Below are 13182 nucleotides of genomic sequence, written 5' to 3' on the forward strand. Positions count from 1 at the left end.
TCTTGCTCTATAACAAAGGAATTACAGGAGTTTAAACAACAACCATATTTTCTTCCTTTATGGCCTTGTATTTCTCATTTTCTGCCACAAAAAATAATAAAAGAACTCCTATGGTCCAGATATGTGTATGGCTTCCTCCTGTTGATCTAAATGACAGTTTGCACATTTGTCCAAGGGCCGTAACAGAAGAGATGTTGCTTTCTGTTCTGTAATTTCACCGTAGGCATCATCCACATCTGATCTTGCTAGACTGGAAAGATATATCCGGTGTCTGTTATTGTTTTGTCATGATGAATTCCAGGAATAAATTAGGTTGTTGTATGGTTTTAATTATATTAAATCTCTACTGCAAAGATATAGAGACTTTAAATGAGATTAAGTCTGCAAGATCCTGAGTTCCTGCAATGACTTGACCACGTGTGCATCTCATGTTTGAAAAGGACATGTTTGACATACTTGCAAATGTTGTACTGATATAGGCTGATTAACAAAATTATTTTGTGAATTCTTATTGTACACTTACTAAAACATAATTGTTCACATTAGAAAGAATGATGCTATACTTAAAATTATTATGGTAGGGTTATAACTTGTTCTCTGGTCAGGGCATTAGTTTATCTATCATAATCTCTGTCTGAATTAGCCATGCTGACAATTGTCCCTTTTGAGCAATTTGCTTAAGCATTTTTCAAAACTCAGGAACTGACAAAGTTTAAAATAGCAGCCATCATTAGTCAAAAGGAAAATAATTGCAACTAAGTAAGCAGATGCTGTAATACTACTGGCACAAAAGTAGCAGTGGACCAAATAAAATTAATCTTGAGAAAATGAGCTGTGAGCCACAAGATGCCTGGCTGTAAATACTGGCAGCAATGTTTCAGTAAGGTGACCTTTCTCATACCCAGTTTCATGCTGTGTCATTTATCTGAATTGTAAGAAGGGAAGTGCTTCTATGCTCAGTACAGCCCAAGAAGGACAGATCTATGCCCTAACACATATGAAATGCTTTGTCAACTGTATTGTTCAATTTTAGGCTGCAAATCCCCTTATGGGTACAGCTGGATTGATAATAAAACATAAAACTGTCTTAGCATGCATTTTCTCACAAATGCATGGTCTCCAGGACAGTATTCTAAAATACAAGTACCTTCTACCTTCTAATCCTAGGTGACAGACTAGGTATTTTGAGATGGCATCAGAGTTCTAAATAAAGTTATCTTTTCAAAAGACCCAAATCTGACATGCCAAAGGTCTATTTATGCTGCTAAGCAATCTCTCCTGTAAAAATCCCCTCCAAAAGAAAACAAGTAATAATTACATCTCCTGGAAAAATAGTCATGGATTATTTCTGAAATATAGAGTAAGAAAGCAAGAAACTAACAACTTCCCCTGGTTTAATCTGCACTGCCAAGCTGCTTCCTTGACACACTGCTTCTGGAAAATTCTGTACACTAGGACTAACTATAGCAAAACCTGTCATATTCATCTAAAGGACCTGATATGCTATTTGTATGCCATCATATGAAGAGAAGCATCTTTAGCCAATCTAAGGATATCATTCTGCTCCAGAAGCACAAACCTTACATTGTGGGTGACATGAAATAAGTGTTATGCTTCCATACTGAAGATGAATGAAGTAGCCAACAGTGAGAGCCACTGCAGCACTGCTTCAGGAGGCAGCATCAGCCAGTCCCTGGCATGTAACACTGGCTCTGGAGGGTTGCAGCAGGCAGTAAAGTCAGTTTTCACCTACTTCCCCCAAATAAGATTATGTTAGGTCCCAATTAAGCAAATGAAACCATCCAGCCTCAGATAAAGGTCTGAATATCTATCATTACATCTCCTGTTTAGGTATAGCCATCACAGACATGTTTGGCCACCTCAGTGCAGGTGAGAAGGGGGAAAGCTGGATTCACATTTCAAGCAAAACAAGTTAAAATCTAATTTTTTGCTGTGATTAAATAATTTTGTGAATTGAAAACATCTGCGTAAGAGCCCCACTGAGATAAAAAGAGGAGGGGGGCCCTGCTCATTCCCTCCCTCCTCACAGGTCTCTGAGAGCTGCCAGAGGCAGGGCAGAAGACCACTTTCCTCCTCCAGATGACCACACACAGAGAGAGCACAAAAGATGAAAGCCTGTGTATGAGACAGATTTTCCCTGTGGTTCAATGGCAACTACAGAAAAATGAATACTTCTCTAACTAAGGCTGTCCAGGGTGGGTTTACTAAAAGTCATTTAATCTCTGTAAAATCTATGAGTTTAAGCAGAAACACCAAATTTCTAGAACAAATTTGTCTTTTCAGGCAAAGCACAGCTCATCCTGAACAGTGAAAAGAAAAGCTCACTGGGCTGTGTAACTGCAGCTGAACAATAAGCTGGCTAAAGGAAAGGTTTATCTCACGGTATCACTTGTCAAGCTCACAGCTTTGAAGGAGGCTGCTTTGCATGAAATGCTGCAGGAACTGGGTGTGTGACTATAACCAGTTCTTAGCCCTAGGGTGCTTTTTATTCTCACTAGTCATGAAGCCTTTGAGACACTAAGGGAACTGCCTTTGGTCCATGGAAAAATTACTAAGTAGTGAGAGGGAGTTGGTAGCAAAGGAGAGAAGTTTTTGTAACTGAAAGAAATTCAAACAGAGGGAAAAAATGAACAGCAAACAAAAGCAATACTGGTCAGTTCATTTTGGCACACATTAGCCTGCAATTCTGCTGCCAACATCAAAGTATTACGTGCTGTGTAGCTATAAATTTCATTTATGTTTGAATAAACACCAGTATATAGAATCACTTTGGGTCTGCCTAATGCAGTCTGTCTGCAGGCAGGCCAGAATTTCTTCATCTGAATCACCCCAAAATTAAAAGTTCCATTGCTCTCAAAGTGCACATACCTGCAATCCCTTGTAGCAGCCCACAGACATTAAAAATGCTTTTCTTCATAATACTCTGCACACACATAGTAAAGACAGACACAAATGCCACGGTGCAGAGAATCATGATTCCTATGGCTAGGAAAATAGCGGTTGCCTGCCAGAAACCACTGGCAATCTCACTGAAGTTTTCAGCATAAGGACCACAAAGCGTGTCTCGTCTAGAGAACTGCATGTGGGAGATCCTGGTGCAACGCCCGTAGATGCCCAGCGTTGGACGGTAGGGCTCCTGAGGTCCCCCTGTTCTGTTGTCCACCTCCTCAGAGCTTGAAGGCTTTGCTTTACCAATCAGCCAGTCTGCACTCATGAAGGCAATGAGCTCTGCAAAAGCCACCACGATACTCAGAAGAGTCCATAGCATCGATCGACACGTTACAATGACATGACACATATTGATGTCCAGTGCTTGTGATCAGTGCAGCACACTTAAAATCCAGACACAAGGGAGAAAAAATTAAATTAAAAAAGGAAAAGGACCCTAAGAAAATCACTGTGGTTGCTCTGCCTACTTTCTCAACTCTCTCACAAAGGCCAAGATGAAGCTTCTCAGAAGAAAAAGTGAACAGCCTCAAGTTTTGTAAGCGGTGCAATCATTTGCTGTTTCTGTTCAGTTCATCCTTTTTCTTTCTGGGATGCTGAGTTCTGAAGTATGCGTTTCTTTCTTAACATTCATACTGGCACATGACACTGCAGGCTGGTGGGGGAGGCTACAAAGACTGCCCACTGTTTGACATCATACACCTACAAGAAAAGAGAAAACACATCAACAGTGAGAAATAAGTCATTTCCACCCCCACAACAAACCAAGATCTGGCAGAGATTCACATCAACATACAAAGCTCTAACAAGAACTGGTCAAACAGAGCCTGCTGGAAACCTCCTTGATTTGTTGCAAGGGAGTAATTAATCTCCCTCCCACTGCTGCCAATACTTAAAATATCTGCTTGTGCCCTATCCCATGGTGGGTGTTTGTCAAACACTTTGCAAGCAAAGGTCGCAGTAACACCCAGCGGTCCCACCCACTCCTACCACCACACCCCCATCATCTTCTTCTGGTCCAAATTACCAAGGGTGCTGGCAGTCACCCAGCTAAATGTTTGGACATGTTCAAGCAGTTTCACAGATGTGCACCTCCTGCCTTCACTTTGGGGAGGCAGCACAGCCCAACTTTGGGACAGAGGCTGAGCAGGGCTCCACATGCCATGGGCACCTAGGTGCAAGGGGCAATGAGGGAACCTTGTTCCAAGGTTCTGGGTTTCTGCTGACTGCAGCTGAGCCAACCCCGCCTCAAGAAGAGGTGAACAAGATTACAATTGCAGACAGCTCACACTGTGATGTGGTGACCCCTTTGAAGCCTGGATTTTGCAAGGAGTGGTGTCTCCCTGGGTCTGGGATCGAGGTTTGCACCAGTGTTTCAGGAAAACAATCTGCCTGCAGGTATGTCACACATCTGATCTTGAACTGCTGCCAGCACTGTCAGCCTCTGGTGACTTATGCCATTGTAAACAGGAATCTATGGAAAAGTACCCCCGTCGCTGCTAAGGAGCCAAAAGCCCCAGTCAGAAGGATTGCCAGTTAGCCTTGAGCTTCCCAACTCCCCTCAATTCCCCTCCTCCACAGCCCTGTGTACGCCGCAACTGCAGCAAAACGTTCCCCAGGGCTTTCCCCAGGCTTTCAAAAGTGGCTGATGACATTCCCAGAGTTACACTTATCTTAGTACAAGAGGCAGAGATCACTATACTTCCAACTCCTATCCAAATATCAGCCTCAAAATAACAAACAGGTCATTGCACACGCCTCTGCTCTTGAACTGAAACAGTGTTGCCTGAAAGCAAGGGTCAGAGCCGGAAATACCCTCATGTTACCCCCTCCATGATGAGAATGTAGCACTTTGAAGTTTTCTTCACCAAACCCCAAATACTGACATTGAAGAGTAAAGAGTAAAGAACCAGATCTGGACCTCACTGCTGTGCTGCTGCAGTCACTAGGTGCCAGAAAAACAGGCATCCCAATATTTTTTTTAGGTTTGTCATGGGGTTGGTATTTAATTTCTTAGAAGTTCTGAGTCAGATGGTTGAATGCAAAATGAATGCACTGAATGCAAAATGAAACATACACACAGCTTCACACATTCAGAATTTCATCCATAAATTTCTACTCCCTCCTATATTAGACATAGTTAATCATCTGCAAGATTTCGTCCAGCAATTTCTACTCCCCCCATACTAGTATCAGTGAATTGTCTAGATCTGCAGATTCCTTTGGTAAAAGAGGCTTAAAGCTGATGTGCCAACAACAGAATTTGTCTCCTGTAGTTCAGTGTTATGGCACTGCCTTAAAAAAGGGTCTTTAGACATAGTGAGCAGCTCTGCTAATTTTCCATTTTGGGCGGGGAGAGTATTAAGTTTTCAAGCAACCTGACATGCTAATGGCTTGAATACACCCTTTGTAATAACAGAGAGCTGAAGTGTCAGCCTGCCAAAGAAAGTTAACTTGCTCAGTATTTCTACTTAAAATAATGATTGGCATGTAGGAAATGTCCACTACAAACCTATATTCTTCTGATGTCACCTGCATGATTAAAAAGAATTTAATTGAAAATGCCTTTTTTTTTTTTTAAATATGCTCCAAAAAGCTCTAAAACCTGTATTGTCTGCAATAACTGCACCCATATGAACTCATCTTTTTAATTCCAGGATTTTTAGTGAGGTGGAAGGGACGTAAGAGCTGAACACCCATAATGGCTGTTACTGTTGACTCTGTACCACTGGATATAAAACACCATTTATTGAACACAGATGAAAACAAAGTTCATATTTACTTAGGTAGGTGGATATTCTAGGTGAACACTTGCAGCCATAAAAATATATCACTGATAACAAGCATGGGATACTATACTAGAAGAAAAGACTGAATCATGGGGTTCTTTCCCAACTGAAATGTAAGTACAATAAATTGCAGCAAAATTTATGACAGTATCTCCGGAAAAGTCACTGCATGAACAAAACAGCTTGTCTAAAGCTGACACAGAGGTCATGTCAAATCTCAGTAGTTCACTTCACTGTTGTGCAGCTAAAGGAAATTTTGCAGCATCTAAAAGTGAGGTACTAGATGTTATTGAGAACTACAATTCAATTGAAAATACTTTGGTTTGGCTTTTCCTAGGCAACGAATACTTTATTCTGGTGTGAAAAATACCAAGCATCAATACACATACCAATGTATCCTCATCCTTGGGAAAATTTCTGCATAAGCTTTTCTGTGCACTAGTGACGTGTTCAAAGGAGAGCACCACTTACCTGCAAGTCCTTTTTGTTAGACAGACAAAAACATTTAAAGAAGGATGGTGAGCACAGAGGAGGGGCAGAGGCATTTCTTTCTGAGACTTAGTAAGGAAAGATTGCAGATGAAGTATTGAAGACAAGTTCCAGCTCAGTCACATTTAGGTAGTTAACCTTTTCCTCCCAACAACCTCCTCCCTGCTTTGGCTTTCCCAATGAACCTAATTGCGGCGTTTGCTTTTGTCCGGGATGCAACACCTAATAATCTCTCATGTGGCTTCAACAATATGTTTGTGCTATACATGGAAGCCTTTCCAGCTATAGGCTGTGCTAAACAACTGTGCTTCATAAAGCTTCACTCTACTCACCTCCTACTTTTTTTTTTTTCTCCATTTTTGCTCAGCAGAAACTCAAACCAGGCCCTTGCAAGGCTGAAAACTAGCTGTTTATTCTTCCTCTCAGTTTCCCATCCCTCAAAAAGTTTTTTTCTTATCATAGCTGTATGGTCTTCATAGCACGCCACTCAGCATCCACTTCTGACCGACTATCAAAATATTTGCTTTGACAATCCAAATTCAAAATACACAATGGTTCTTTAACCCTTTTGGTATTAACTCATTCAAAGTAATTCTTGCTGAAGAAGCAGATTACAAGAAGTAGCCTCACCTCTTAGTCATTTGGGCCTCTCCCTATTTTTACTACTGCATTCAATCACATTTGTGTGGAAGGAAGCCATTCATGCTGGGAAACAGCCCTGCACAGCAAGTGCCCACATGAGCCACACACCACAGCAGCATGAGGGTCTTGGCAGTGCCATTTGGCCCACCACATAACCCACATCCCTTGTCTGGACAGCACAGCTCTTGGATGGGTCAAAACTAAACCTTCAGCCCCATTGACTGTGGCTACCATGCTCATAGTCACGCTCTGCATTAAATGAAGTCTAACACAGTGAAAAGACATCAACGAGAACATCAGATTCTCAAAGTATCCAAAGAGAATAAGAGTTCTCAAATGCAAAATTATTTTGGTTATTTAAATCTAACAAATCAAGCCAACTTAAAACATTGCTAAAACTTTCTTTCTTTTCAGATTCAATTTTGACAACCAGATACACCGCCTCCAATCATACTTTCACATCTCTAGCTAGGACAATTCAACTGTTGCCTTTTACTATATAATATGTCTATGTTCAAAGTATATAAACGACATTTATTTTTTGCTGAATGAGATAAAGAAACACTCTTACTTACACTGCCAAAAACAGAAAGTGAGAAGCATATCCAAATTATAGTATTTGAATTAAATTTTGGTTTTGAAGATGTTGAGCTGCAGAGTTTTGCTTTGGCATATCAGCAGATAGGAAGGAGCAGCTGCAAAGTACAAATCTGAGGCTGTTTATTTTAAAAAGGTGTCCGACATGTAGTGTACAAGAGAACCACAAGTACCTTGCAGAACAATGTTGTGGCCAGTCCTTCATGCTCCCCTTATGATTTAACTGAAGTCCGAGGCTTGGACTACAATTCAGTTTTTGCCCTTTTCAAGCTGGTTCTGTCAGCTCAGGAGTGAGAATAAATCATTTTTAGATAAGTGGCTTTTGGCTTGGCTTAAGCAAACAGTTGAATGGAAGGCCACATAGACTGCTGAAGCCATCCCAGTTTATAAAAGAAATCTAAGCACAGTTAGATATTTTCTTCTAAAGTTTGCTAGGGTACAAAGTACAACCACATAGAGGAATTTCTAAATCTTGTTTACCATACACAAGCTTGAGCATCTCATAACGCAAAATGTACAAATCTTGGAAGCCTGTGTTTTGCTTTCTCAGAAATGTTTTTCATTAGCAGTTATAAACTCTCTGAATATGCTTTGAGTGGAAGAGTGGAAGTGGCTCCTATTTGTGTTGATGTTTACTCACTATTTAAAACAAATAGAAAGAGTGTCACACACTAAGACTCAATTGCCTCAAGCTGACCCACCCAGGCTGACATGAGCTCCCACTTTAAAAAGCTTCCATCCTTAGGTGTTATTGGACAAGCAAACTGTTCAACTGTGAGCTCAGCTCACCCTGCCTGGTGGAGTGAGGCAGCCATTAAACCTCTTACCTAAGGTAAGAGGGGCTGTACTTAATGTGGTATGAGCACTAGAGATTGTTCATTTCCTGAATAAGTGATAAATGTTGGTAAATAAACTTCTCCTCCCATTCGGTCCTCTCAGCATTCTTACAGGAACTGCTGTTCAGAAGGAGATGGCAGGTTTCTGCCAACTTCCCTGCAGTCTTCAAAGCAGCAGAGCAGACAAGAAGCAGCATTTGTGAGGAGACAGAAAGGTGCACCTCTGCATTTCTACCCCACACACTTAGACGTGACTTGCAAATGTAAAAAAAGTACATTAATCACACTCCCCTGTCACAAGAGAACAGTGACAAGGATTAGTACTTCAGGAAATACCAGTTGTCCCAAATAGTTTGGTGTAGGCTTTCTCTGCAGACCACAAGGAGATCTGGTGGCACTGGTTTGTGATAAACACTGCATACTCACCACAGGAAGCACCTGGACCAAGAAGAGGGAAGGACACTTCACTGTGCCTTTGTTTCATTTTCTAAATGCAACACATTTCAAAGTGATCAAAAAGATTCAGTGTCAGATAACAAAATGAAGAAGGTGCTTTAAAGCTGAAGTGGGTGCACAGCTTCAAATAGCTGAGAATAAGCAAAAGATTCTCCATTCATCTACGTATTTTCTTCAAATTATTGCCAACCTAAACAACATTCCAGAACAGCGAAGAACTTGAAGAACAAAGAGCAAAGTTTTGATTAGTCTTCACTTGTGAATTAAAGAGAGCGAATATTTGCATATCTAATGAATATTTAACCATTATAAACCTGCACAGCATATTAACTAGTGCATTATTGTGATAGGTGGTTGAAAACACATCAGACTAAACAGATGAATTTTACTGGTAATGGAAAGAATGTAGACTTATGATGCATCAATGTCTTATTCCTGCTGGCACAATATAAGATATGAAATGGAAAATGAAAATATTTTTCAAAATAGTCAAAACTCACTGAAGTATCCTAATCAAAATACTATTTCCTTGTCTTTCCTTTGAATAATCCTGTTTACTTCCGCCTCTCCCTACCAAAGGAATGTAGATGTAACATTTTAATTAAACTATCCCTCACGTACCCAAATATTATATACACCAAGTGAAAAATAAATGTATAAAACAAAAGAAAATAATTCTGATAGTGATCGTTAGTCTCCTGAAGCTGGACATGATGTTTATTCCATTTCATCTTGCAAATGCTATGGAATATGACATCTAATTACAGGTGGGTTTGTGTCTAGAATACATCACTGTAAAATAAAAAAAAATATAACTTCTTTCCAACTTAAAAAAAAAAAAGGAGTTGAAATGTACTATTCTTTTTCTGACCTCATTAAAAGCCATGGCAAAACTCCCACTGACTTTAATGGGGCCAATACATCACTGAAAAATCACTACAAGAATGAAAGTTTCCAAATTTTCAGACCAACTGCAGGGGAGGTTTAAACAAAGAATTCATTTCCCTCTTCCTTCATCCAGACAAAACTCTACTTATTGCCCCCCCACTAAGAAGATATCAAGCTAACTCAGATTTCCAGCATTACCTCTAAAGCACAAATTCTCAAGCTGGAGATTTGTTCAATTGCTCTGTATTTATTGACTTACATAATTCCTTAAATCTGAAGTCCTTACACTGTGTTTTGAAAATTTACTTGGGATCTTTTGTAATTCCAAAATTTATTAAAGCCTACAATGTTCAGAAAAGCTGATGTGTGGTATTTCTATTATTGTTTCTCAGGAGAAAATTACACATCGCATCAAAAATCATCACTAAGGGAGCAATCTTGGCTACAATTAGTGATAGTCTAACTGCTCAGGAATTTACCAACTGGGAGCAGAACCATGACTTTTCTTTCCTAGTTTGATTCCTCAGTAGCTCACTGAGTCTCAATCTTCAGAAGTCTCATCTGAAGCCCCCTTTCTTGGTTACGTACATTATCATAATTGCAAGCAGACTCAAATATGTGATTACTTCACAAAAAAAAAAAAAAAAAAAAAAAAAAAAAAAAAAAAAAAAAAAAAAAAAAAAAAAAAAGTCTTCACTAGAGCTCCTAAAGGAGTCTGATCAGAAAAAAAGAGAGGTTAGGAGAAAAATGGGAAGTCAGAAGGAAGGAACTACTAATATTTGTTAGTAACAAATCCTTGCTATTTTTATAGTAAGGATTTTTACTTTAAAAGGAAGCCAGACGGTGGCTATTTAAATAGTTAATGGTGTATGCATAAGCTAGACCATCAGACCAAAACTACATGTAATCTGCACTTATTGTAAAAAACAGTTCACTCCCATGAGTTCATTGTGACAGATTTGGAACTACTCTTAATAATTTATTAATATTGTACTAAGATATTTATTATACTAATACATTGGTTATTGTTTAATATGAGACTAGTGAGAAAAACAGACAGGAAAGGAAAGAATGACTCAGTTGTGACACTTCTCAGCAAACTCTAGGGAATTGCTTATTAAAAAGACAAAACTAGCTCAGGAAAAGCCTCACAAACACAGCAGATCAAAGACCTGAGGATTGTTTAGGAAGAAGCAGTTTTTCAAACTGGAGGGAAGAGAAGCTGTTTTAGTCAAACAAGCTTAAGAGAAAGGCACCTATGGGATGTGCCTATTGAAGTTAGGCCAACATGGAATACCATACTGAGCTCCTCATTTGCCCTTAGACAAAGCAGACAGCCCTGCAAACAGCCTTGGTTCCTTGAATAAAGGAAACACCACTTGAGTTGATTCCCGAAAGGAAATAACTGCAGTACCTCCTTTCGCATTTGTGGCTCTGTTAGCAGAGCAACCACAAAGGTTATGGCTCTCCAGCCTGCCTGAACAGCCAGGGGTGGGTCATTCTTCTGCTGAGATGAGACCTAAGGCAGTAGACCCAAGGACTGACCTTTTTGAGCAGGAAGGACCCAGAGTTGTTTGCACTGTTACTCACTGCAAACAATTTTCTACATCAGTCCTTCCCAACTGCCACCAGCTAGAAAGACACCTGACAGTGCTCCCCAAGTTCATGACGTGTAACACTCCCACAGTAAAGAAAAGACACACTTTTGGCATAACAGGATCTTTCAACTTTGGATCCAAGACACACAACTCAAGCAAATTATCTGCTACGATAGCAGTGACTGATGAGATGGAGAACCTACCTTGTCACAGAATGTATGTAATCATTCTTGTTCCTCTTAATTCTAACTGAAAGTGAAACGTTGTTCTAAAACACTCAGTACAGACAAGCAGCTAGGCATAGTAATGCATAAAATGTGTGTACATTACAGGAACACCTTGACTGTGACTTTTCATTGTACTTTAGTTGAGGAGAACCAGCAGTGGCTCAGGTAAGTGAAAAGGGCTGTGATGGATCAGAGCTGCCAGGTTTCTATACTGGCAAAGATGACTGAAGTATCTGGGCACCACATGTAACAGTAAACTTGAAAACAGTGCACAAAAAACCTTTTATCTAGGAAAATACAAAGTACTCAGACACTGGCATATCTCTGTGCACATCAACTAAATGTGAGCTATAGTTATTATTAATGGTTAACCTCTTGACTGTGGCCAAAAAGAACTGAAATGAGATATTTTCAATACTGCATATTTCATTCATCAATAATTACAGGAATGCAGTGTTTAGTTGGGATCTATGGAAGCTCGCTGCAAAGAGCTTGGAAAAATCTAGACTAATAGCTGAAATTCTGGAAACCCCATTTTAGAGCAAGAAGCAAAAATAAACAGATTATTTATTTTAGCAACTGGATTTAATTTTAAAGCCAATATTGAAGAAAATTTTACAAGTTGAGCCATGTGCAAAAATCTGGCTTATTTTAATGCAGTTTGACTTGCTAGACTAGATAATGCTAACAGTCCTTTTCTGTCCTTAAAATGTATACAACCACGAAAATTAATAACTAATGAATGTTTGTAGAAACTGAAAAGGGCTAGAGGGGGAAAAAAAGTGTATCTTTCTCAGCTTCACTTACTCCTAAAATGCTGTCATGCCTCTGTCTCTGATATCATGCAGTTTGTGTCACAGAAACAATGGTGCAAACTAAATCTGGACCTGTGTGGGGATATGCATATAGGTCTGGTAATGATCCACCTTACTGCCATATAAATACATAAGCAAAAAAAAAAAAAAAAAAAAAGGAAGAAAGCATAAATAACCATCCCAGTCCTCCAGATGAGATGTTCCCTCACTCATGTAATGAAGTCTGTAGCAATACTGTGAACTCAACCTAAATGCTGCCACTAGAAACCCTAAAACTTTGGAGATTTAATATACTCTGCAGTGTCTTGCACTGTGCCAAACGCTTCTCTTGTCATCCTTCTAACACAAACCTCAGCTATTCCTGTGTCACTTTGAATCTCTAGCCCTGACACACCACATGCAGATGTACTTTTCCTTCGCCACAAAGGAAGACTGTGGACATGGTCACACCTCCAATAGTGACTTTGAGAAATGGTTTAGGTATTAAACTGCAGGTTTTTTCCTAGAGTAACCACTGCTGAATGGCAATTACTACAGCAACATGTCAAAACAGCTTCAAAGAAATTCACCTGTAAAGAAACAAACTTAGCTCTACAACTAGCTTTCTCCACTTGTGCTTCAGAGAGGAACATAAACTTACTCCTAATATCTGTAGCAGATGATTTCCCAAACTTGTACCTCGTTGAAGAGGATGAAGATACAGATATTCACGGGTCCCAGTAGATTGTAGGGAGTGAACTTACTTCACAACAGACCACCTCTTTATGTATTGGGTTGGTTAGTTCCTTTCAGTTCTCAGTGACATTAATCCTTTTGAAAGCAAATTCAGTCTACAGACTGGTGGGAGGGTAACATCTGATTGTATTGTTGCCAAAAGG

General features: G+C 39.7%; 1 protein-coding gene across 1 annotated transcript in view; it reads right to left on the minus strand.

Moving 5' to 3' along the window:
- LHFPL2 (LHFPL tetraspan subfamily member 2) overlaps positions 1–13182 on the minus strand; it is a 118790-nt gene that overhangs the window by 11082 nt on the left and 94526 nt on the right. Inside the window, exon 3 of the mRNA XM_053931353.1 lies at positions 2890–3669. Within this exon, the coding sequence (XP_053787328.1) occupies positions 2890–3319 (430 nt within the window). The 5' untranslated portion in view covers positions 3320–3669. The remainder of the gene's footprint in view (positions 1–2889; positions 3670–13182) is intronic.

The sequence above is a fragment of the Vidua chalybeata genome, chromosome Z (genome assembly GCF_026979565.1).
Source record: "Vidua chalybeata isolate OUT-0048 chromosome Z, bVidCha1 merged haplotype, whole genome shotgun sequence".
In the NCBI taxonomy this organism is placed as follows: Eukaryota; Metazoa; Chordata; class Aves; order Passeriformes; family Viduidae; genus Vidua; species Vidua chalybeata.